General features: G+C 38.6%; 1 protein-coding gene across 1 annotated transcript; it reads right to left on the bottom strand.

Annotated features, from left to right (window-relative positions):
• Positions 1 to 77: 77 nt before the first annotated feature.
• LOC112194745 (protein NRT1/ PTR FAMILY 5.13) lies at positions 78 to 27,276 on the bottom strand. The gene is made up of 4 exons (XM_024334967.2): positions 27,190 to 27,276; positions 26,859 to 27,011; positions 26,484 to 26,704; positions 78 to 1,557 (listed from the first exon to the last, which is right to left on the bottom strand). The coding sequence occupies exons 2-4, from the start codon at positions 26,935 to 26,937 to the stop codon at positions 280 to 282; spliced, it is 1,578 nt and encodes a 525-aa protein (XP_024190735.2). The 5' UTR covers positions 26,938 to 27,011; positions 27,190 to 27,276; the 3' UTR covers positions 78 to 279.
• Positions 27,277 to 27,403: the final 127 nt, after the last annotated feature.

The following is a 27,403-nucleotide window of genomic DNA, read 5'->3' as shown; positions in this document are numbered from 1 at the left end:
GCATGCAATTTAAGTATATATCTCTATCATTTCAAAAAAAACAAAAAAGTATATATCTCTATTTTGGTAACGCACAACTAAGAAACTACTTACATAGAGTTTAACAGATAATTTGAAATTGTTTTTCATACACATGACACTTCTAGAAAACAATTTACCAAACACTCAGTTATATATTATAGCTGAACTTAAAGCAGTTCTGACCTGACCACAACATAGGAGGATTATTAAACTCGGCTGATACGAAATTAATTCTCTTTTAACCCTAAACTATTCAAACTACCCATATGTATCAGATGGTCCTCCAACTGTCTCATCAAGCATCTTGGTAAATTCATTATCAACATTATGCCGCGGTAGGTTGAGCTCTGGTTGTGACTGATTATTTACCATCTCAACTGTCACCGATGAAGGCGTCTCATCTTGTAATTCTTCCTTAGTGTAATAGTAAAAGGCGATACAACAGTGGAAGAAGAAGACAACAGAAGTTAAGATTGTTAATGCTCTGTAATATTTATCAAGATGACTGGCATCTAAGTTGTTGTCATCAAACCAGCTTCCTCTGAACGCCAAAACACTGAGACCAACAAGTATTTTTCCAATACCTATGATCAAGTCAGTGGTGTGGGATCCATAATATGCGACCATCACTTTATCAACTTCAGACACTCGATCAACAAGAAAATCGATCATTCCATAAATGGCTAGGCCTTCCATGACTCCCAGTAAGAAGAACTGAGGAACCAACCAAAATATGCTCGTATTTGAAGAAGTGTTTAACCTGTGGCTCTCAACTTGCGAAGCAACAAGACAACAAAGCACAATACAAGCCATTCCGCACCAAATCCTCAGCCGCGATGGTTTCCATTTCCTTGGAATTAAGTTCCAGAGAAATGAGATCAAGTACTTTGAAAATGAGGCAAACACATTGAAATAGACTGCAGGATCATAGTTATCGAAAGGGTTATCCAAGTTATCCATTTGTTGAAAAAAAAACGTGCTTCCTGCTGCATTTACAACACCGTATGCAAGGAGGAAGGCTAACCATATAGCTAATGCTTCTATGAGAAAACGTTCATCTTTCCTTAATATATTTATCAGTCTCCATACATTTCCTGACCTTGTTTGTTCAGGGACTCTTGGTGCTTGTTCTAGATGATTGACTTCTTCTGGGCGAGCATCTTGGCCTTGTTCAGTATTAGTCATATTGTATGTGAAATAATAACGAAAGCCCAACAAGAACCCTAAATAAGAAACCGCCATTGCAATTGTTGATATCATGAATATTTGTGGCCAAGTTGTTTTTAAAAGGAAAAGAGGAATCACTGCACCTATAAACCAAGGAAGCATCCACAAAGCATCTTTCTTATCCAGGTTTTCATCATATGTGCGTTCCGCATGATTTTGTTCTCTTGAATATTGTTCATCCAGAAATTCTTGCAAAGCAGCCCACCGCCCAGCTTCGCCTAATGTTATTAGTACCATAGCTCCATAGAATACCCTAGTTGCAGTACCCTCGCTCATATACTCAGCAGAAAGCCATAACAGAAGAAGCCCCTGCAACAAGAATATATAACTGATCACAAAAAACATACCCGATATTTCCATCAGTTTGCTAAATATAGAGACAGGGACAATGACGTCTTATTCCGGAGTAGATTGTAATGGAGTTCACATATAATTTTCGCAATTTATTTTGAACTGGAGGAGGGGAGTTGTGGGCTGAAGTTTTTGGTGTAGTAAATTCTCATGTATCTCACAACCAGCAGGTTTTTTGTGTAACGATTTCACTTGAGGGGAGGTGGAGGTTGCGGTAAAACATGTGGAGGAAACGAGATCACTTGGGCCAGATTGTAAGTCAACATTATTTTATTAGAGATTTTGGAGAATGGTGGGTGATGATGTGGTCGTAAGAACAAAGTTGAACATGAATACAATTCTCTTTGGATATGACAACGTGTTATAACTTGCAGCATGAGTTATCCGAGATGAACTATGATTCCTCGTCTTTGTATAATTGTGTTTGTGATAAGAATCTCAAAAACATAAGAAGAAGTCCAAATAACTTGGTAACCAAGTAAATATCATCAGATAAACATATAGTGTACGTAGCAGTTTGAATAGAATACATTAGCCTCTTATGGGGAGGACTCTAATTGATCTGTTCACTCTATAAACAAGGTCCCTGTGACCTCTCTTGTTACGAGCATTCAGGTAATCTAGCCTTATAGATAGTTGCGAGTTATTGAGAGAATCACAGAAGCTCTTGTTATTTCAGAAATTCTTGTTCTTCAGCAATGGCCTCCTTTTCATCACAAGCTGGTATTGGTCTTCAGCTTGCAAGACGTCCACAAATTGTTTTCTTTATACACTTGTATCATGATTGATGTGTTATCGTTGTTTTGTATGTCTGTTGTGTTTATCTAATATGCAATTGTATGATCTTCAGGTTTTATCTTTAAGTTAACAGTGGTTATAATGTTATATTGTGCTTTGATGTTCTAAATGGTAATGGTATGGGGGCATCAATTTATCATTATATTGTTTTCCTCATTCGTCACAAGTCCGAAGACGGCGACGGAGTACAGGTCGATTAGCCTTTGTAACATTGTATATAAACTGATTCCAAAAGTTTTAGCTAATTGGTTGAAAGAGTTCTGCTGGATGTGGTGTCAGAAATTCGAAGTTCGTTTCTTCCCTGGGGTTTAATCCATGACAATGTTATTGTTGGAGAATGGAGAAAATTCTATGTTAGGAAATTGACAAAAGAAAATATAATTTATAAGTGGGAGAATCATCACTTCCAATTGTACTGAAATCTTTTGAATAAAACTCAACACCTCATAGGCGGTTAAATTAGGACAATATCAATAGTACATCAGGAGCCACTTGTCACTAATTTACTTATGAATTATTGTAGCTTTGAGACGATTCATTGTCTCAAGCGAAGAGGTTGAAAGAGTAGACAAAGGGTGGTAATAAAGTTGGATATGGCTGAAGTGTATGATTGGGTGGTGGGGTTTTTTTTTTTTTTAAGAAAAAAAAAAGGAATGATGGAGGTGATTGATTTTTCCGACAGATTTTGTTAAAGAAAAAACACATAATGTGTCTTCGTCAAAGTAACTGATGAAAAGGGAACTAAGGAATTACAATCACAGCTCAATCAACATTTAGTATCATTATTGTGATTGATATTTCCGTTGTAATTCTATCCCTATATAAAGGGACTAGGACTGTCAATTCCGACACGACCTGATAACACGACTCGAAACCCACACGAAATAAAGCGGGTTGAACCCGCACAATTAAAAAGCAGGTCAGTCGTGGGTCAACCTACTATGACCCATTTAATAAATGAGTTGACCATGAGTCAACTCACCAACATGAAGTGAACCCGTATAACCCGATTATGCTATACTTCATCTTGAAATTTTGGATGTTGGGAGTATTTGATCATAGAATTAGACAATTTAAAATATTTTGCTTTATAATCATTGGATTTAATTATTTATGAATTATATATAATTATTTACATTCTTCGTCTTGTGGAGTTTTTAGTGAATTTAATCAATTTATGCATTTTTGTAGTTAAATGGGTTGCATTGTTAACCCTTAAATGAGTCATTTTGTTTAACATGACACGACCTATTTATTAAATGGGTTAAGCGAGTTGGAAACGGATAACCCGTTTAATAAATAGGTTGGGTTTGAGTTTAAATTTTTGACACGATTATTAAATGGGTTGGGTTTGGGTTTGTCTCCTGCAACACGATAAATACCTTGACCCGACACGAACCCAACCTGACACGACCCATTGACAGCCCTATTAAGGGACTATGAAATGAAATGAGTAGACCAAGTCCAGTTCACTTTTACACGTTATCAGCACGGTCAGAGCCAATAGCCAAAAAAAAAAAATCCTAGTTTTCTAGTTTCTTTCTTCTTCCCGTCGAGAAAAAAAAAACAAAAAACCCCAGAGAATTTTTTTTCTTTCTTCTTCCCCATCCACTTCACCGGCCAGACCGACCTCAGCCCGACTGCCAGTCCCACTGGCCTCCAGCCCAGCTCCTTGTCCAGCACACCCGGCCCCTCAAGATCCTTCGTCCGACATTTTTCCGGCCTCCTGCCCTCCGGATCTTTCTTCCGGCCGTGAACCCAGCTGCAACACACTGCTGCTGCAACCAAAAGCCTCACCTAGCCCCAGGCCTAGACTTGAAATTTTGAGGCTTGAGACGAAAAATAAAAATGGGTCTGCATTTATTATAGAAAAGAAAAAAAAAATAGCCAAAAGAATATCTACAAATAAAAACAATTGAAAAGAAAAATAAATATATAACTTTCCTAGGCCTAAAAGAAAGGAATGCAACTTACAAAGACTTATATTTTATTTACTCAATAATTTTTTTAAATACCCTTAGAAAAAAAATTAGGCCGGACGAGACACTAGGCTTGAGATGGCCGACTCATGGGCCTCACGTCAGGTCCGGCTCTGCCTAGCCCCTGCGCCGCCCACCTGCCTGCACGCAAGCACGCCCACCCGCCCAGACGCTCGCCCTACATGCTAGAGCACACACGGCCCAGCCCCTGCTGCAACGCCCTGACGCAGCAGCCCTACTGGAAATTTTCCCTTCTACCCAACCTATCTGCAAACCAGAAAGAGAGAAAAAGAGAGGAAAGAAGATGCAAAGAAGGGAGAGAAAAAAAGGAAAAAAAAAAAAAAAGCAAAAAGAGGTGACCCGACCCAAAGAAAAAAAAAAGAAAGTCTTGCGGCCCAGACAGAAAAAAAAAAAAGGAAAAAAAAAGAACAAGGCCCGTGGCCCACGTACTGCTGAAAAGAGAGAGGAAGCAGCCCAGTTTTTCTCAAGCCCAAAAACATCGCTACGCATGCTTGCATCAATACGCATGTGCGCTAGGATTGTTTTGTTTTCTCGAAACCAAGTATGTTCTCTTTTTATTTATTTAATTTCATACTCCGGTATATTTAATTGTTTATCATTAGAACTTTTGAGCATGCTATATTATTGCTTATATATGTGATATATATTTGTGGAATCTAAAGCATGTGAATTTTATTTATACTTACTATTTTTAAGCATGCCTTATATTTTATTGTTTATGTTTTTATTATTTATGAAATTTTGAGCATGTTTTTATTTTATCTACGCTTATATAATTATTCCTACGCATGCCTTTATATATATATATATATATTATGCTATTGTTTATATTTTATTTTACGCATGATATATTATTGCTATTATTATGTCTAGCATATATATTGTTGTATATTTGTGAAATTTGAGCATGCCATGTAATTTATTTTTATATATGCTATGTTTTATTCTTTCTTATGTGCTATGGTTATTTCTTAGGGTGGTTCTAGTTGGACCTCCAAATTTGCTATTTGGACCTCCTATACTTAGTACACCTCTAATTTACTTTTTATAATACTTGAAAAGCTAAGTAGACCTCCTTATTTTTACCAAAACACCCTTGAACATGAGATACATTAATCTGTTACTCTACTTTTTATCTCTATCTTCAACCACGAAAAGAAGAATGAATCAAAACCACATGATATTGCTCTCTTATGAGTGTGTCTCTCCTCCACCAAAATTAAACAGAGGATTGGTTCTTGATCTTGATATGTTGCTAGAATCACTTTGAATTTGCTAAAAGAAGGATTTCAAGGGTTTTGGGTTGGAAGATTGAGTAATAACTATATCATAATATTCAATTAATTTAGTTTAAGAAAATTCCAAATCAGATTGTTTTGAATTTACTATGATGGGCCATGTATAGAAATTATTGTTGTTACTTAATTGTTTAGGTAAATTATAAAACTATATGGCAATATAAGGAAATTCTGAAGAAAAAAAAAATAATTTAATTGAATGTTATATATGGGGAGGTAAGAGTAATTTTTTTTTTCATTCATTTTTCTCACTTTGTCCTTATTTGTCTTTCCATATGACTTGACAAAGTCTATTAATAATTGAAAAAAGTTGGAGGTCCAAATATCGAATTTGGAGATCCAACTAGAACCACCCTATTTCTTATTTAAGAATGCTATACATAGATTGCATTTTGCCATGATAATGAAAATTCATGTGCATTATAAATACATACTTACCGTGATAAAGCATTTTCACATAGCATCAAAAAAAAAAAAATGTGACCATTATGAATCTTGGTCTTGAAATCTAATTCATATTTTTGGAAAATAATTAACGTGTATGTCGTTATGATTGCGTAATTTATATATTCTCTCTTGTTTATGTAGATGGCTGATCCAACTCGACCTGAATTTGACATCTTGGACTCTGAAGGACTCGAGTACCATTGTTGGGTTTCAGATGTGGAAACTGCATTTGTGGCAAAAGACTACACAACCACCATTACCGACCCCAATGACGATGTACCGTCTAATAAGGTGAAAGCAAATGCCTTAATGTTTCTAAGGCGACATATTGATCCTAGCCTACGCTGAGAGTACCTTTAGTTGAAGACACCTAAAGAACTATGGGATGCCCTTAAGGGACGTTTTGGGAACATTTATGACACTTTACTCCCAGAACGGACCGTTCAGTGGAATGAAATCCGCTTACTTGACTACAAAAGGGTCAATGACTCAACAAGGACATGTTGCGTCTCAAGGAACGTCTCAATTTCTGTGGAAGGGAACTCACATAAAATGACATGATCGAAAAGACTCTTTCCACTTTTCCTACTTCAGCACTTATACTTGCAAACCAGTATAGGTTGGAGTATGACAACAAAAGAATCACAACCTTTAATAAGTTGATCAACCTACTGCAAGTGGCTGAGAGGCATAATGAGGTTCTTTTGAACAACAATGCCAGGCCTGTTGGGACAAAGAAAATTCCCGAGGCTAATTATGGCAAAGAAAAAGGTGGAAAGAACCCCAAAGCAAAGGGGGTTGGACGTGCTAATCTCTACCCATGTGGCAACAATGCACCACGTGGCAAGGGACGTGGGGTCGTGGTATGGGCCGTGGAGGCCCTCCCAATGTATGGCGCAGAGATGGTGGTGCTGGGTCTAGTGGTCATGGAAACAAGATGCAAAAGGCACCTAAGAACTCTTCAGTCAAACATGAAAGAGTTGGCAATGAACCATGCTATAGGTGTGGAGTCATTGGGCATTGGTACAAGAACTGCCAAGCAAGCAACAGAGTTGCAGCCACTTACAAGAGGTATAGGGAGTCTAAAGAACAAGAGGCTCACTATATGGAAGAAGAAGTCCATGACCCAGATGTCAACCTCACAATTGCAGACTTCAGTGGCAATAAGGAACTTGTTTAGTCAATGAATGCTTCAGATTTTGACTGATCTGCTTTATTTTATTTTCCAAAGACATTTGTGAAGGCATAATGTCTTATTTTTATTAATTAGACTATTGCTTGATCTTAAATTTTATTTTAAATAATGATTTGATGAAATAGATTTCTGAACAAGACCTTGATTTGATTATCATTGGCTTATTAATAAATTTTGGATTTTATTCTGAAGCATTGAGTTTATTTGAATTTATTTACTACACATATTTATATGGTTCGAAATAGCACTATACAGATGTAAATAGGGCTGGCCTGGCGAACTGTAAAACCGAAGGAACCGCACCGAACCATACCGAAAAACCCGGTTATGTTCGGTTTTAGGGCATATGTATTTACATTTTTCTCGGTTCAGTTCCTGATGAAGTCTTATCAGTTCGGTTCTGGTTCTTGTTTTTAAAACCCCTTTGGAACCGAAATACAGATATCAGTGTATAAGTGGATATTAGGGCCGAGCTTATTTCTGTAAAATAGACTCATTCTCATTTGATCCTGCGCCAACATCTGATCTGACTAACTCCTATCCATTCGATCAAAAGTTCAAAACCCTAAAATTTCTCTAGTTCTCTCTAGTCTCTATCGCTCACTGCCTCACTCTCTGTGTGTCCAACTCTCCATTCTCTAACCCAGACGAGCAAGACGATTGCCCTCAAAGATCGGATGCAGCCCCGACGAGCAAGACCATTGCGTCTTCGATTTGTGATGGGCTGTTAGCCATCTGCGATTTGGTTGATGCAACCCCGTCTTCGACCTCCATCAATGTAAGTCTGGATCCCAGTCTCATGCTTTTCTTTCACTCCCTCTCTTCTTCTTCTCCTTCATCTTCTTCTTCTTCTTCTCTCTTCAAGTTTTAGTCTTTCAATTATTTTCCATAGCCGTTGACTTCAGGCGTTTGACTAATGGACCAATCGGTTATTGATGACATCTTTAGCCATCTTCTTGAAGTCCGATGCCGACCCGGAAAGCAGATACATGCGTGCAGCTATCGGAGTCCGAGATCCGACAACTCTGCTCTGCCTCAAAAGATATCTTCTTGCAACAACCCAATTTGTTAGAGCTTGAAGCACCCATCAAGATTTGTGGTATAAAAATTCAAACTTTGTTGTTTGTTTCAAAGTTTCAATTTTTGATAGTTTTTGCTTACTGCGTTTTGTTTTACTTGGTTGAATTTGGAATCCTATGTGGTTAATTTGGCAACCCATTTATTAGATTTGATTAGGCAATTACTTGGTCATGGTTGGTACTTTGATAATTCACAAAGATCATATAAAAATTGTGGTGGGTAGGGATGTAATATGATATGCATTTGGGGGATGTGCATCACGAGCTGGAAATCATGAGGGAATCATGAGGAATCAAAGTCCATATATGCACCTTTTCATGATTCACCTACCACTAAGCCCTAAAATTCATATAAGTAAATATCTGTGAGATCCATATCAGGTTCACAGTACTTGATTATTTATCTTTATTAATTCTATGTCCTTTTAACTGTATATGTTGCTTATATAGTTTGTATTCTTTGCAAGACCTTATCAACCTCAGGACCACTTTTTTTTTTGGGTGCCCATAAAAAGCCCCAGTTAGCTTGCATCAAATCAAATCAAAAACCACTTTGAGGAGTATCAATTACTTTTTATGTAAATAGAATTATGAACTTATATGTTATGCATCAGATGTATTCAAACACCCACTTATGGTTGCTACCTGACATGTGGATATAGAAGAACCTAATCTGCTTTTTTTTTTTTAGATTCTGTGCAGCCAAAACTCTGAGACACTTGACTTTCATTCTTCCGCCATGGCTTCAACAAGAAGAAGCATGTACCTAGAGCAGTAAACCCAGTTTTTAAAGGTAGTTTTCTCTCTATCCATTTCTGGTCTTCTCAAATTGTATAGAATTTGATATTCATTTTCTGTGGGATTGATTGGACTGTGTGGGATTGATGGTTTGAGAATTGCGAACAAGGCATTTTTGTATTTACTATGCATTTGAGGTGAACTGGTAAATGGGTTTTCTTTTGAGTGCTTTGTTGCGGTATAGATTATAGAAGAACCTATTGCTACTATATGACTGCTACTACTGCTAGTGCTCTGTTGCTCTGTTTTGCTCAGTTTTGTGCTTTGTTAACTGTTAATGAAAAAAAGATATTTGCATCTGTTTTGAGGCTAGGAAATATTGCTAAACAAAATTGCTTGTCGTCTTCATTTCAGGCCAGGAAATATTGAGGTTGTACATATGCTTGCAGCTTGCTGCCTTTGAGATCTACTTCCATGTCCGCAACATCTGCTAGCTCCTCTAACCCATCTGCTTCCAGTGACGAACCATCCGCTTGCAATGACATTGTGCTTGTAAGCAAGAACCCCGCTGCAGAACAAGTAGCAGCTGCTCCAAAACCGACCAAAGCAACCAAAGCTTCTACTGCTCGGAGCTCTGTTGACAAGAGAAAAAGAGGAGAGAAGAAGAAAGGCAAGCAGAGATCGAACGTATGGGATCACTTCACGAAGGAGGATCATCCTTTAATTGAGACTATCGATGGAGTGGAGAAAGTGGTTGGCCATACTAAGAGAGCTCAATGTAAGTATTGTCCGACTCATTAGGCATGTAATTCATATGAAAATGGTACATCTTCTCTTAGGAAACACATTGAGATAGTGTGTAAGGGATACCCTGGTAGAGTTAATGTAGAATCCGGCCAACAGGTTTTGACTAGTGATGGTAGAAGAGGTGGGAGTACTTTGGTTAGTGTGAATTAGTCACAAGATAATTGTGTGGAAGCTACAACTCATATGATAGTTGTCGATGAACTTGCATTTAGTTTCATTGAAAAACCGGGTTTTAGGTATTTTTGCAGTGTTGATGTGCCCTTGTTTAAAGTTCCATGTAGGAAAGTCATAGTCAAAACCTTCCTAGGCATGTATGATGCCAAGAAGGAGGAGTTGAGGAGGGAATTGAAGTCTCATTGTGTGGTAATTACTGCCCATTTTATTGATCGGGGATGGCAGATGCACAAAAGAGTGCTTGCTTTTTGTGTGGTTCCAAACCACCTTGGTGTAGCCATAGGAAAAATCTTGGAGAAGTGTTTGATTGATTGGTCAATAGATAAGGTTTTAACAATTTCTGTTGACAATGCCTCTGCCAATAAGCATGCCATTGATTACCTTAGGAAGAAAATGTGCAATTGGGACACAAAATTGATTTGTGGAGGTAAGTTTATGCATGTGAGATGTTTGGCTCACATTGTAAACCTAATTGTGAGGAATGGACTGAATATGATGGAGAGGTCAGTGGCTAGCATAAGGAATGCTGTGAGATACGTTAGAAGTTCGGGTGCAAGGTTGGATGAATTTAAAAGCTGTGTAGAGCAGGAGAAAGTTGAATGCAATAACATTTGCATCTTAGATGTTCCAACAAGGTGGAATTCCACCTTTCTTATGTTGGACACAGCTTTGGAGTTAAAAAAAGCATTTGAAAAATGGAAGGATGAGGAGGATTCAAGGTACAAAAGGTACTTTGATGAAAATGAGGAAGATGAAGATGATGATGAAACTGAAAATCAGAGTAAGAAGAAAGTGCCTGTAAAAAGGGTAGGGCCACCAAGTGATGCAGATTGGGACAATGCAGCAGTTTTTGTGAAGTTCTTGAAAGTCTTCTACGATGTGACCCTTAATGTTAGTGCTTCACTTACCCCCACTGCACACAAGGCATTCCATGATATTGTTACTATTGAAGCAGAGCTTGAAGATCTCAGTTCTATTGGGGTAGGGCCTGATTCAAGTGAAGCAGACAACGTCTTGTACAACATGGCAGTTAAGATGAAGGCCAAATATTCCAAGTATTTTGGGAACTTAGATCACTTGAACCAACTCTTCCTAGTTGCTTTGGTCTTAGATCCTAGGTATAAATTGAGGAACATTAGTTGGTTGTGTGATACAATGTTGAATTTGTGTGATTGGGAGATCAAGAAGAAATGTGATGAAGTCAAGCAACTTGTGGTAGAGTTGTGTGACTTGTATGGGCAGTCTAATGGTTCACATAGTGGACAGACCAAGACCAAAGGTAAAGATCCAAGTACTAGTGCAACAGGTACTAGTAAGACTAGAAGCAAAGCAAGGATTCTTAGTGGGAAGAGGGCTGTTATGCAAGAAGACTGGAATAGGCAGCTTGAACAGAATAATGATGTTGTGGTGGGACATGAAGTTGATAGATATTTGCTGGACCCTATAGAAAAACCTGCTGAAAATGATGATTGGAAGATTTTGGATTGGTGGAAGCTGAATGGAGGTAAATATCCCAACTTGCAATCATTGGCTAGAGATATATTAGCCATACAAGTGTCAACAGTTGCGAGTGAGTCAAGTTTCAGCACTGGGAGAAGGGTAATATATCCATACAAAAGCTCTTTAAACCCAAAAACAGTTGAAAAATTGATATGTCTACAAAATTGGTTGAAGGCTGATGCTATTATGGGATTGGAGTACATTCCAACTATGGAGGAAATAGAGTCATACGAACAAATTGAAGCTAGTATGTATTTTTGATGTTTTTAGTTTACTATTTTTGAAACTGGTACAACAACTTTGGGCAATTTATATGAGATTGACTGTTTTGAGTTTTGACATCGTGCAGACCATGAAAAAGAGGATAGAGAGAAAGCTAAGAAGGCCAAGAACGCTATTGATGCTGCATCTGCATCTGCCCCAAGTGGCAAAACAACCAAGAGTTCTGAGGCTTCGGCTTCTCCCCCTACAACCAAGAAGAAAAGGCATAAAAAATGATGCAATTCATCAACAATCAAGGATGCATAAAGGTCTGAACATTTTTGCTTCATTTGAAGTTCAAATTTTTTTTTTTAAATTATCCTAATATCATTGAATGCAGATTTGTTATTTTGTATGCAGATTTGGTATTGAATCTATTGATGGAAGGCTGGAAGCCTTGTTGCATTGATGAAGAGGAACTGAGGAAGCCATGCTAGAAATGTTTGATTGTTTGCAGTAATGCACTTCAATGAAATATTGAATCATTCATGAACTATTTCAATTTTAGTTGGTTTGTTTCAGTTTGAGACTTTGAATTGCTCAATTTGATGTTGATTGTTGATGTTGAATGTTGATGTTGATGTTGAACTATTTCAATTTTAGGTTTGTTTCAGTAGGAGACTTTGAATTTCTAATTTGTTATGTTGATGTTGATTGTTGAATATGTAGATTGTAGATAATGTTGAGTTTTATGAGTGAATGGTATTTGCAATATTGAATCATTTGAATGTATGTATGGAAATCAGGAAAACTAGAAGCTGGAGACTAGAAAAGGCTGAAAAACAGTCTGTCTATATGGAAAAACCGAGGAACCGATAGTGGAACCGAACCGATCTTGGAACCGAAAAACTGAAAAACCGAGTGTGAAACCGAACTGAGTTTGGAACCGAAATACCGAGGAACCGACTCGAGAATGGTCGGTTCTGTTCTATTTCGGTTCTTGATACAAAAATCAACATACCCGAACCGATTTCAGTTCTATTTCGGTTCTGGATTTAAAACCGTAGAACCGACTCAGGCCAGCCTTAGATGTAAAGCAATATATCTAGAAAAGAAAAAATTTATTAGAATGAAAAGATTATCATTCTAAATAGAAATACTCTAAAGAATATGAGATATATTTTTCAAATTAATTAATAATACCTCCTATTTACTTGTAGGAATGAATCGAGGAGAACTTGAGTGCTTAGTGGATAGTGGGACTACCCACACCATATTAAGGAATAGACAATTATTCATTGAATTAATAGCATATAATTCCTCTGTGACTACGATGATTGGATCCTCACAAGTAATAAAAGGGTAAGAAACTGCCAAATTTTTGTTGCCTAACAGCACAATGTTTAATGTCACAGACGCTCTGTATGCACCAAGAGCTAATCGAACCTTGTTAAGTTTTAAAGATATTCGTGCCAATGATTATCATGTAGAAACACACTGTGAGAATGAAACTGAATACCTTTATATTACCTCTAATGAATGTGGAAGGAAACGCATTTTAGAGAAACTAATGAGTCAATCTAGTGGACTGTACCTCGCTACTATTCGGATCATTGAATCCTATGCTGTCACCAACAATGAAATATGGGACACTGACTCATACAGGTTTTGGCATGACTGCCTAGGGCACCCTGGTCGTGACATGATGATCTGTATTTTAAAGAACTCACATGGACATCCCTTATTTCGAGTGAAAAATAAAATGGTATAAAAATTCGCCACACTGCGAGGTGTCGGTCCTAGTACTGCTCAATTGCAGCCATTGCCTTCTGAAGTACCAGAAGCACTACCTCCCACCCATTATGCCTCATTTACTATTTCAAAGGCACATCACTCGTTTTGCAAAGCCTGCTCTTTAGCAAAAACAGGATCGAGACCTTCCTATGCTAAAGACACAAAACAAAACATTTCATTCTTACAAAGGATACAAGGAGATACTTGTGGACCTATCCATCCAAAATGTGGACCATTCAAGTACTTTATGGTTTTGGTGGATGCTTCGACACACTGGTCACATATCGCTTTATTGTCCACAAGAAATGGTGCATTTGCAAAACTCCTAGCACAGATTATACGTTTAAGGGTTCACCACCCTGATCACCCTATCAATTCTATAAGGGTTGATAACGCTGGAGAGTTTACATCCAAAATATTTGATGATTATTGCATGTCTATTGGGATCGATATAGAGCATCCTGTACCCCATGTGCATACACAAAATGATCTCGCAGAAGCCACTATCAAAAGGCTACAGATAGTGGGTAGGGCACTGGTTATGCGCACCAACTTGCCTATATCTTCCTGGGGTTGAAATATTGCACGCAGCTTTACTTATTCGTTTCAGACCCATTGCTAGCCAACCATTTTCTGCGCAATATATGTGCCTATTGCGCCCCCACAGAGCACCAAAATGGGTCCTCAGAGACGATTAAGTATTTATGTTGGATATGAATCTCTAACAATTATCCGCTACTTGGAACCCTTGATAGGCAATCTCTTTACTGCTAAATTTGCGGATTGTCACTTTGATGAGACAATCTTCCCGTCGTTAGGGGGAGATAAGAAAAAGGATTTTCCAAAGGAACGACAGGAATTGTTGTGGTTTGTCCCCACTCTGTCTCATTTTGATCCTCGCACTTCACAATGTGAAAGTGAAGTGAAAAGAATAATCTATATTCAGAAGTAGCAGATTTGATGCTTGATGTGTTTACTGATATCGCAAAAGTGACGAGATCACATATACCAGCTGCAAATGTGCCTGCAAGGTTAGAAGTCCCCAACAAGAGGCTGTGTACTTAGTGGAGGTGTGGTTGAGGCCTTGGCTCCCCAAAGGAAGAGGGGGAGGTCACTTGGTTCGATTGACACTCTCCCAAGGATGAAGAGGGCGAGTAAGACACAAATCGATCCATTAATCATCAATGTAGAGAATCTCTCTCATGAGATTGCCTCTGATTATAGTTATGTCCATGAATCAATACTGGAAAATGCTCCGATGTTTGAAATGATTCCAGAGAACAAAGAAATCTCAATGGATTATGAGAGTGCGTATGAGTTGATGGAAAGATCTTCCATACACATTGATGATGTATTTGCATACACTGTTGCTCAAGAAATCATAGAGCACGATGCATACTCTATTGCAGAATGTCAACAAAGAGCAGATTGGCCTAAATGGAAAAAAGCAATCTAGGCAGAACTAGATTCTCTGGCAAAGAGACAAGTATTTGGTCCGGTAGTGCTAACCCCACCAAGTGTAAAGCCTGTAGGCCATAAATGGGTCTTTGTCAGAAAGCGTAATGAGAAGAATGAAATCTTGAGGTACAAGGCTCACCTTATGGCGCAAGGTTTCTCACAACGCCCTGGAATTGACTATAAGGAGACATATTCTCCCATAATGGACGTTATAACGTTCCGCTACTTAGTTAGCTTGGTAGTTTCCGAAGGACTGGAAATGCAGCTCATGGATGTGGTTACTGCATATCTCTATGGGGATCTAGATTCAAAGATATATATGAAAGTGCCTAATGGCCTTAAATTAACTAAATCAAGTGACTCTAAACTACGGAGTGCGTTTGCAATTAGGTTGAAACTATCATTTTACAGATTGAAACAATCCGGGTGGATGTGGTATACTCGTTTAAGTGACTACTTGATTGTGAAGGGATATAAGAACGATGAATTATGCCCCTGCGTATTAAAGAAAACAAGTTCCAAATTTGCAATTGTAGCTGTATATGTCGATGATATAAACATAATAGGTACTCTTGATGAAATAAGAGAAACCGCGAGCTACTTGAAATCCGAATTTGAGATGAAGGATGTTGGGAAAACTCGATTCTGTCTAGGACGTGAACTAGAACACCTAGTTTGTGGAATATTAATCCACCAGTTTGTGTATCTCCAAAAGTTGCTCAGGCGATTTAACATGGACAAAGCGCATCCTGCTAGCACTCCTATGATTGGTCGAAGTTTGGATGCTAAAAAAGATCCATTTCGTCCAAAGGAAGATGACAAAGAGGTGTTGGGAGTTGAAATTCCCTATTTAAGTGCAATAGACGCATTATTGTACTTAGCCCAATGTACTCGACCAGACATTGCATTCTCAGGGAACTTGTTAGCTAGATTTAGCTCAGCGCCAGCGCAGCGTCACTGGAATGGTATCAAGAACATCTTTCGATACCTAAAATGAACCATTGACTTGAGACTTTTTCTTTCCTTACAGAGAGACAAGAGGGACCGTAGATGGAACTGCAATCCCTGAAGAAAATGTTGATGGCGAAATTGCCACTCACTACACCGAAACCCCAAATGATGTTTTGGTTGGTTTGCTGATGTTGGGTACCTCTCTGACCCACATAAAGGTCATTCTCAAACTGGTTATGTATTTACCATTGGGAGCACGATGATATCTTGGAGATCAACCAAGCAGACCCTTGTGGCTACCTCCTCGAACCACTCAGAGATCATTGCTCTATAAGAGGCCGTTTGTGAGTGTATATGATTAAGAGCTATCATTACACATATTCGAGGGACTAGTGGTTTGAGTTCTACCACTGAAGAGCCTACTTGCATTTATGAAGATAATGCAGCTTGCATCGAACAGTTGAAGCTAGGTTATATCAAGGGTGATAATACAAAACACATATCGCCAAAGTTTTTCTACAATCAGCAACAACAGGCTCTCCTCAAGATTCAAGTGAATCAAGGAAGGTCTGAGGAGAATGTGGGAGATTTGTTCACCAAATCATTGCCTAAGGTCACATTTGAGAAACATGTGAAAAACATAGGAATGCAAAGACTTTTCAAACTCCCTTGATTAATGTAAGGATCAGGGGGAGGTGTAGACGTTAGGGGGAGTCTAACACACACATGTCATTCTCAAATATAAAAGGTGCGTTGTGCTCTTTTCCTTTGATCAAGGTGTATTTTTTGTCCCACAGGGTTTTTATTGTTACTTGGCAAGGTTTTTAGTGAGGCAACAATTCATGCACCATTTCATCTTTGACTTGGCACAAGGGGGAGTATTAAAGAAAAAACACATTATGTGCCTTCGTCAAAGTAACTGACGAATAAGGAATCAAAGAATTACAATCACAACTCAATCAACATTTAGTATCATTATTGTAATTGATATTTCCATTGTAATTCTATCCATATATAAATGGACTATGAAATGAAATGAGTAGACCAATTCCAATTCACTTTTACAGATTTGTCTTTTTTCATTTTAAATTATGTGGGGATCGTAACTTATTCATTTCTTATTCAAGCTAGGGAGGCCTTTTGATAGAATTATACCATGACAGGGATTAAGATTAAGGCAGAGGGATCTCATCTCTCCATATTTATTTTTATTTGTCACCAATGGTTTCTCTTCTTTATTTCGGCGAGTGAAACGAGATTAGTGGATTCATGGAATTTTTTATTGCTAGGGGTGCTCTATCTATTTCACATCTTTTCTTTGCTGCTTATAGCTTTTTTATTTTGCTGTGCGACAGACAATTGTGGATTGCACGACTTTCAAGTTGTACTTATACGAAATAAATAGGGAAATGTCCATTTACCCAAATTTAAGCTACACTAACCTCATTTACCCTAACATCTTATAAGATTTCCTACTTATCCAGTAAATTACATATTTTCTGCCCTAATACCCAATTAAGTTATTTTTTAATATTATTTATTATTTATTTTTGGGACAATTTTGCTCTCTCTTCCTTTGTCACTGAGAGAGACTTCGTGGGACTCTAGTGACTGGCCGTTGGAATCTGACCATCAGAGTCCGGTGTCCTATTTTATTGCCCCCTAATAATACCTAATAAACTTTTTAATCCCCCACAATAAACTTTATTGCCTCTTTTTATTGCCCCCTAATAAAAATTTATTGGGGGGTAGTAAAAGTCTTCGACGACCTCTTTGCTAACTTCTGACAACCTTCAAACCGGTGATCGAAATCCGGCGTTCTGTTTTATTCCCCCCCCCCCCCCCCCCAATAATACCCAATAAAAATTTATTCGGGGTAATAAAAGTCTTTGACAACCTCTTTGGCAACCTCTGGCCGGTGACCGGATTCACTAGAGGAAGTGGGAGAAGCTTTGTTATCCAAAGAGTGGAGGGTTATTGGGTGTTAAGGATTTGACGAGATTCAACGAACCCTTGGTTGCGAAAAGGGTGGAGATTAATCACTAATCCAAGGTCTTTGGTTGCTATGATGTTTAAAGCTAAATATTACCCTTGCCCCCCGGTGTGAGCTTTTGCAGGCGAAAATGGGGCGGGGAAGAACCCATCCTTGTGGTGATCGTTCATGTGGGTGAAGGAATTCCTGTTGAAAGGAGTAAGGTGGAGAGTCAGTAATGGTAGCAAAATTAGGGTTATTAAGTAGGCCTAGCAATTCGGCCAATGACCCGTTAACCGCCCGCTAAAAACCTATTTATTTCCACCAATAACTTAACGTGTTAATAGGCTGCCAACCCGTTAACAACCAGTTAGTTAACGGGCGGAAACGGGCTGCACGACGGAACCCATCGAGCCCAGTTAGAAGAAAAAAGCAGTCTAAGTGTCTAACCCTCGCTTCTCTCGCAGTCGCAGCTCACTCTCCTCTTCTCCACTTTAGCCGCTCGAACCCTCTACCCATCTCTACACTGCCACTCTTAGCCAGCGCTGCCAAAGAATTCGCCGACGAGCTTGGCTTCTTTCACTTCTTGCAACTCTTCATCTTCAGCTTTGGGGTGGCTCCATGGTGAGTCATGCTTGTTCTGTTTCATTTATGTTTTCTTAGCTTTCTTTCATGGTTTGAGTTGTGAAAAATGAGGAACTTGGTTGGTATATATTGGTGTTTGCGTATGTGATCTTAATTGATGATAATGAAAGGAAGGCATTTTCTGTATTGTTCGAATCTCATCCTACGATTGTGTTTGTATTTTCTGGGATTTGCGCACTGGGTTATGTGTATTTGACCTTATATATATAAAAAGTTTTAATGTTTTGCAAATTGCAATCTAGCTTTGGAGTTTGGAGGTCGAATCAGAGTACGCAGAGGTTTAACATCCAAAACCCTTGACTTATCAATACCATTAAGAGATTCCATAATTACAAAACCTTCAATTTTCTCCAAACCAACACAAACTCTTAAGTTTCTTCACTTTCCCAATAAACCCAAAAAGCCCATTTCTTCTATCTTAAACATCCTGGATGGTTATCTAAATCTCAATTCTCAACTATATAATCACAGACACATAAATTCCCACATGTTTCTCTACATGAAAAGATTGCACACTACTAAGCTACGAATTATTCAAACAGATACATAATTTGAACACAGGAACCAAAACTGAACAGAAACTCAACAGATAACGAGATCTAGAAAACACAGTAATCAAGGGGGTGTTTGGTCAGAAAACTAAAACATTAGTTGGAAAGATTCAAACATAAGAAGCAGCAGATTCAACATGCATAAAAATTCAGCAGGAGAGAAAGAGAAGCAAAACTGGTTACCTCTCATCGATTTCTGGGCTTGCCTTGGAGTGTTTCAGAGAGAGAGAGAGAGAGGAGAGCGCACTAGCACAGTTGCGGTGTTTTAATCAAGTCTTTATATCATGGAGTTCATCTCAATGACTCTACCATGGTTTGTTTATGTGGGAATCTAAGCCTTTTTTATTGGACATGCATGTACTGTTTTGAACGGTAGCCCCTTTTGGAATTTGATCCAAGATATGCGCTCAGATTAGGGCTTGTTGGGTTTCCCGGCCTCCTTGGATTCCTTAAAAGAGATTTGGTTTTTATCTTTTGCTATTGAATCTACGTACTAGTGTGCACCGGCGGATCTAGGTAGAGGGTTGGGCGGGCTCAAGCCCGTCCGAGATTTTTGGGTTTAAAAAAAAAATTAGATGTATGCTTCTTTTTTGATTTTTTGATTGAGGGTAGTCCATAGTGAAGCCCATCCAAGTACTCCTGAGTCCCGACCATGATCGTCTCTCTATTGCATTCCTTTCGTTACTTCGCAGCTTCATTCCAAGGTCCTTCTCAGTTTCTCACAGTCAGACAGTGTCACCTTCTCTTCTTCTCTCAGAGATCGAAGTCAGTTTCTCTTCTACTCTTCTTCTTCAATTTGAGCAATCAATCAATTGAATGTAAGTAGGATTCAATTTTGTTCTATTTATTCAATTCAATTTGGGGCAATTTTTAGGGTTAAGAATTGATGTCAATTTCAATTTTGTGGGTTTTGCTTTAGTCATTTAGCAGTGGATTGAAGATTTTTTTTATGTGCTTTTCTGTGGAAGTGTGGAACACTGGAACTTGCTTACGAAATGAAGAAAGTGGTATGGCTTCTTCCTTCCAATTCAGTGTGAGGAACAATGGTTTAGAAGAAGGCTTATTTCTAATCTTAATAAAGTAAATGAGTGATAGTTGTTATTGTAATGGTGATATCACTGATATGCTGCATCTATTTCGACTTTTTGAGGTTGTTGACTTGTCGTTGCAAGTCTTTAATATTCTTGTTAGTTTTGGTTGGAAGGAATGGATCTTTGCTGTTAATTTTGCAAATAGCTTACACTATGAATCTATGATGATCTCATGGGCAGAGAGCTATAGTTATTTAGATTTTACTTCTTTTTTTTTTTTTTTTGGTCAGAGATGCAAAGAGCTATAGCGATCTTGATGATGCCGTCGAAGCCTATTTGGAGAGCATTGTTTAAAGGCTGAAATCAACTTGGTAATTGAGCAAAGCTACTGCTTTCAAGGTATTCTCTTTCTTTTTCTTTTTTCTTACTGCAGTGCATGTAAGATTGTGGCCTTTATTTTGGTTTTTGAAAGTTAGTTTCTTAATTTATAGGTTAAGCCAAAATTGAAGCGGTCAAAATTCATTACTACATGGTTTCAACCGTCGAGATTCTCCGTAATTTTTTTTTTCTATTAAGAAACGCAAGCCCGCCCGAAGTTTCATTCCTGGATCCGCCACTGCTAGTGTGAGTTCTAATGTGCATGTTTTCAAGTAGAGATTATTAGAATCATTCTAGTGGTGGGAAGAAATAGTAACTTCTCTGTATTTGGTTTGCCAAATTTACTTTAGAGGTATCGCCTCCTATGGGTGTTCAAAGTTTCAATCTTGTTTGTTGTTTAGGATTGGGGTGTCTGATATATGCAATTTCTCTTGTGATTTTGTGAACTGGATTGTGATATTGCCCAATTGGGCTTTGATTTATGTTATTGATTGTTTTCTTGATTGTGTTCAGACAAGTATGAATGATGAGACAATTAATACAATGGGAGAAAGAGGAGAAGCTGTGGCAGAAAGTGGACATGGAATGATTAGAAGACTTCACGCTAGAGGTGTTCCGGTTAGGAAGCGAAAGAAGACTTCTCACTGTTGGATATCATTTAAAGAGTTGCCTGTGACTGAGGATCAAATAGAGAGTGCAGAATGCATAAAGTGCAGAGCTGTGTATAAGTGTGATTCTATTACGGGAACATGTAGCATTTTACGTCATCATGATACTTGTTATAGTTCGAGTAACGTAGTGTCACCTCAGTCTTCTACACGTTCTTCAAAATTTCGGTATGAAAAGTTTTCTGAATTGTTAATCGAGGCCATTGTTCAGCATGACTTGCCATTTAGTTTTGTGGAGTACGAGGGAATCAGAGCTGTCTTTCAATATATTTCTCCTTCACTTAAGTTGCCTTGGAGAAATACCGTTAAAGCCCATGTTTTGAAGCTATTTGATAGTGAAAAGTTGAAACTTTAGAATCTGTTAAGTTTAGTTAAAGGGAGAATTTGTTTAACTTCTGATTTGTGGAGTTCTCAAGCAACTGATAGTTATTTAACACTCACAACACGTTTCATTGATTCGGAATGGAAATTGCATAAGAGGATACTTAGTTTTTGTCATATGCCTCCACCACATAATGGTATTGCCCTAGCTGAAAAGATCAATTCATTGATATGTGAGTGGGAGATTGATAAGAGATTGTTTTCGATTACATTGGATAATGCATCTGCTAATGATTCATTTGTTGAGAAATTGAGAACTCAATTGAACTTTAGAGGGCTTCTTTTGTTAAATGGAAAATTTTTCCATGTTCGATATTGTGCTTACATCTTGAATTTAATAGTTCAAGATGGATTGAAATCAATTGATCATTCAGTTATAAAGGTACGTGATTGCATCAAGTACGTTAAAGGTTCTATGGCAAGGAAGCAAAGATTTTTGGAGTGTATTGTACAAGTGGGAATGAGAGGTAGTAAAAGAGGCTTGAGACAAGATGTGCCCACTAGGTGGAACTCCACCTATCTTATGCTCGATACTGCAATTTACTATCGTCGTGCATTGATTAACTTTGCATTAAGTGACATTGATTTTAAGTGTTGTCCATCTCTTGATGAATGGAACAAAATAGAGAAGATTTCTAAATTTCTTGGATATTTCTATGAGGTCACTCTCTTATTTTTTGGAACCAAGTATCCTACTTCAAATTTATTTTTTCCCAAGGTATTTGTTATCCAGCACAACATTCAACAAGCCATGAGACACCAAGATGGCTTCATGAGACAAATGGGATTAGAGATGAATATGAAGTTTGAAAAATATTGGTCGGATTACAGCTTGATCCTTGGAATTGCAATTGTGATGGATCCTCGGTACAAAATGGAATTTGTAGAGTGGGCCTATAACAAGCTCTATGTTGTGAACTCTGAGCAGTTGAAGCAATTCACTGATACTTTGTTTTCTCTATTTGATGTATATGTGGAGAAGTGGTCTAATCCCGATAATTCAAGTGGTTTCATGAGTGAGAGTTGTTCTCAAACTGAAGGTGAAGACACCATTTTGGAGGTAAACACCATTATTAGTCATCTACTTTTCATTATTAGACATCAAATTGTTTTTATTAAATTATGCCTATGAATTATATATTATCAAACTGAATGTGAGTAGCTTACTGTTTGATATTTGGACAACATGACCTAGCTTGCTTCTTTGTATTGTAGTAGGTAGCTTGCTTCATTGTGATTTAAGTGCATGTTTGGTTTATTTTTGTCTAGGAATTTGATGCTAACTACAAGAATGGTTCAACTTCAAGTATGAAGAATGAATTTCACAAGTATCTTGATGCAGAAAGGTTGGAAAGAAAGAAAGAGTTGGATGTTCTTTCTTGGTGGAAAATGGAACAATTTCGGTATCCTATACTTTTCCATATGGCTTGTGATGTGCTAACGATTCCTATTTCTACGGTTGCATCTGAATCTGCGTTTAGTACTGCTGGTAGAGTACTAGATCAATACCGTAGCTCATTATTGCCTAATACTGTTCAAGCATTGCTATGTACTCGAGATTGGATTTTTGGTAAAAAAAGGTAAATTCTATATCACTTGGTTATTGTGTTAGCTTCTTATCTTTTCATCATGTGAATATTTATTTTAATTTGCCTCTCTTTCTTTTTGTGTAATTTAGACCAAGACTGAACTGATTTGGAGCAACTTACTGAAGATGTGTTGGATTTGACATTGGACGGACAAGGCCACACCAACTAAAGACTTTTTTAGTTTCATCTAATGATTTGCTTTGAATTTGTAATATTTTAGTTTCAAGTAACATTGAATTTCACCTATTATGAGAATTGTGAGTCTAATATGTATTTAAGTTTTGATAGTTTGATTTAATGATTTTCTTTGAGTTTGTTGATTTTCAAAGCAATAATGAAAAAGAGTTTCAATGGGTAATGGGTTGGAAAAGGATTTTAAAAAAATGGGTAATTGATTAGAAAAGAATTTAAAAATGAAAAAAAAAAAAAAAAACCTTAGCGGTCTTAATAGGTTCCAACAGGTAACCCGCGAACCCGTTGGGCTCAACTCGTTATCTTAATGGGTTAAAACGGGTTAAGCCCATTAAGCCCGCCCGTGACTGCACTATTGCCAGGCCTAAATGTTGAGGACCCGTGGGTTCTAGAATTGGACTAATTCAAGCTACTGCCTGTTTGCCTCGGGCAAGCATGAGCCTGGAGATGAAGGTTGAAGCACTTATCACTGCATCAGGAGCGTGCATGATTATTGACTTTTGGAACAATACTTTGCTAGAGTGGCCAGAGGGAGGCTATCTTGAAAATCCCATTGGTAAGATCACCTACACCTGATGTTGTTGTTTGGCATTTTAATTAGAATGGTCGTCAGTACACAGTCAAGAGTGGATATTGGCTGACCTGAGGGTGACAGCTTTTTTTAGGCATCTATGGAAGCACAAGGTACGTACTTCAAAAATGGTACATTTTACTGAGGGGTATATGCCGTGCAAGGCTCTGAGTAAGAGGATAATTATTGAAGACGATGAATATTGTTTTAGATGCCATAGTTCCATTGAAATGCCTTTGCATGCAGCATGGTAGTGTGTTAATTGTGTTGTGATGTTAGAGACTTAGAGAGGGCGTCATTTTACCCGAAGTTGGCATCCGGTACGTTCCCTTCTTTTGTGAATTCTTTTGAAGTAGCTATTAAGTCTTTGTCTAAAGATATGGAGTTTAACTCCTTATAATATTTTTGTGGGTTAGCTAGGAAGAAAGGAACGAGGATTTGCATGAATGGGTCTAGATATGTTGATACTAATTTCGTTCATTCCAATAGTTGTAACTTTCAAGTTGGTTGAATAAATGTTCTTGTTGATGTCATAATTTGGTTCGACAAAGACTTTTGACTTTTCAACCCATTCCACGTAGGACGCGTTGAAATGTCAAAAAGTCCACGTAAGACCCTGACATTTCAACGCACTTAAACCCTTCATCGAGAAAGAAAAGATAATGCTAAGATGAAAATAACCATGACTAGTAAGATGCCTAACCATGGTATGCCAAGTCTTTAACCTTGGACCTCCACCTCTTAGGTCTTGGACAGTCACCATGTTATTGACTTGTCACCTTGGACGGCGAGGTCAAAGCATATCGTGACCTGACTATTAGAATAGCATAGTCCGAAGGAATCAGGAGCCTCAACCCCCAAGGCCAAGAATTCGACTCCCAAGGCTTAGAAGCCTCAACCTCTAAGGATCATGACCACGACTTCCAAGCTTAAAGTCTCGACCTTCAGGCTCACACTTGGACGTAGTCAAGGAGACATGGTAGTACACATCAAGGACCAACTCTCACCAACTTTTCCACGTGTCAAGCTCTGACACCCAGTATGGCTCCCTTGTCATGTCAACAGTGATTCGAGGACAAAGGGTGGTTTACGTGGCGACACCTGTCACCAACTCTGTCAAATCCATCTTGGAGCGTCAGTAAGCAGAGAGTGGGGGCTGACACCCCGATTTTATGGGATTGAGCCCATGCCTTTCCCTTTCCACCTCAACCCTCTTCTCCTATAAATACGCAGCCTTCACAAGGCTGAGGGGGACTTCAGCTCTCTCTTTTCTCCCAACACTATGCTAAAATATCTATGCTATGAGGCTCTTCCAACTAGAGGTTGTGGACGCCCAACAAAGGAGCGTGGATGCCCAACGCCAGGTAGAGGAAATCTGAGGCAAGGCTACCAGTTTCACCCAACCAAGGAGCTTGGATGCCCAATGCCAGGTGAAGGAAGTTCGAGGCAAGACTATCAGTTTCACCCAACAAGGCTGCTTGAAGGCCCAGCATCAGGTGAAGGAAGTCCGAGACGAGACTATCAGTTTCACCCAACAAGGCTGCTTGGAGGCCCAGCATCAGGTGAAGGAAGTCCCAGGTGAGACTATCAGTTTCACCCAACAAGGCTGCTTGAAGGCCTAGCATAAGGTGAAGGAAGTCCGAGAAGAGACTATCAGTTTCACCCAACAAGGCTGCGTAGAGGCCCAGCATCAGGTGAAGGAAGTCCGAGATGAGACTATCAGTTTCACCCAACAAGGCTGCTTGGAGGCCCAACATCAGGTGAAGGAAGTCCAAGATGAGACTATCAGTTTCACCTAACAAAGGAGCTTGGAGGCCCAATATCAGGTGGAGGAAGTCCGACACGAGATTATCAGTTTCACCCAACAAGGAGCCAGGACGCCCAACATCAGGTTAAGGAAGTCCGAGGCAAGACTATCTGTTTCACCCAACAGAGGAGCGTGGAGGCCCAACATTAGCCGAAGGAAGTCCAAGTTGAGACTAGCAATTTCACCCAACAAAGGAGCTTGGAAGCCCAATATCAGGTGAAGGAAGCCCGAGGCGAAACTATCAGTTTCACCCAACAAAGGAGCTTGGACGCCCAATACCAGGTGAAGGAAGCCCGAGACCACACCTTCAGTCACAAGAGGTGGACGACCAAGGCCACACATATAATCAAACTAATCGAAGGAAGAGATAGGCGCACTTCAAGAAAGCAAGCCCACCACTTTACACTTGGATTTCAACGGAACTTCCGTTGACTCGTTGATGCCGAAATCGGCACCAACAGTTCTTTTCCTTTAAAAGAAAGTGTTATCATTAGTATGAGTGGGTGGGTTGCTTATTTCCCGCTCAAGGAAAGAAGTCTTTAAAACAGAATAGCAAAAAGGAATAACCAAAGCAAAAACAAAAATTCAAAGAAATTAGAATAAAGAAGGCCTGTACGTGCGTGTGATATGAGCCAAATAAAGAGCCAAAAGATACTTACAATAATATATAAAGCATTGGTGGTTGCAATTACTGTAAACAAACCGATGTACGTGCGAGGAATATGCGCGAGGATAATCACCATAATGTCTAATACCCCATCTTGCACATTCATCACCACAATAGCTATCTGACCATGTGGATGCTTCCATATAGTCGTAAGGTACGTTATCAATATAGATACTATGGCATGGGTTGCGAAGCTATGGCTGAAAACCAAACCTGTACATTTTAGGGCATCACAAGGAAACAGAAGAAATTACAGAAGCTACTGGAAATTTTGAACACCAAAAATGCTTCAGGGAAGTAAAGTAATAATTCAAAATTGCTTTTCTGAACTTCAATATTATCTGAAAAAGGTCAGATTAGTTAATACCCTGGATGCATATTGTAGCCCTGGAAAAGTATAGATAATTTTGAAACCAGTCTCTCACTATTGCAAGTATTCTGGACATTGTGTGAAAGTCTCGAACGGCCGGATGTAGGGGAAGTGAAGCAACCAATCGAACCTGCTTTTCGAAGCACCAACCTGCACTATATCATATTGGTCAGCTATATACCAAAATGAATAGCCAGAAAACCTTGAAAATCATAGTAATATAAGTATGAAGCACATGAAAAGGAAGTATATTTTGTTGCAATTAAACTAATATACGAAGACTATATAAGCAATTTCGAAAATACTGTATGCATGCCTTGATGCCTACCTCCCAAAATATAAAAGAGCGAGGCAAGAACATATGGCAGAGGCTGGCTAAATAGAGAGGGGAAGCCGTGAAGGAGAGCTGGCCGGAGATGCATTATTGGATCTTTACAAATTAAAATAAAGTAGAGAGGAAAGTATGTGTCTGGGTAGTGGGACTAGGACGTACGACAGAGAAGTTTTGGTTTTGTTACTGCTATTGACAGGGGCGGGCCGGG

Source organism: Rosa chinensis, chromosome 3, assembly GCF_002994745.2.
Source record: "Rosa chinensis cultivar Old Blush chromosome 3, RchiOBHm-V2, whole genome shotgun sequence".
NCBI classification, from domain to species: domain Eukaryota; kingdom Viridiplantae; phylum Streptophyta; class Magnoliopsida; order Rosales; family Rosaceae; genus Rosa; species Rosa chinensis.
The sequence above is the reverse complement of the archived record's forward strand: the minus strand, read 5'-3'. Positions and strand labels throughout refer to the sequence as shown.

Excerpts from the sequence above, each read along its gene's own strand:
- LOC112194745 (XM_024334967.2), bottom strand. The coding sequence starts at position 26,937 with ATGTCCAGAATACTTGCAATAGTGAGAGACTGGTTTCAAAATTATCTA. Across the intron at positions 26,705-26,858 it reads GGCTACAATATGCATCCAGG|GTTTGGTTTTCAGCCATAGC; the intron begins GTATTAACTAAT and ends TAAAATGTACAG. Across the intron at positions 1,558-26,483 it reads CCAATGCTTTATATATTATT|GGGCTTCTTCTGTTATGGCT; the intron begins GTAAGTATCTTT and ends TTCTTGTTGCAG.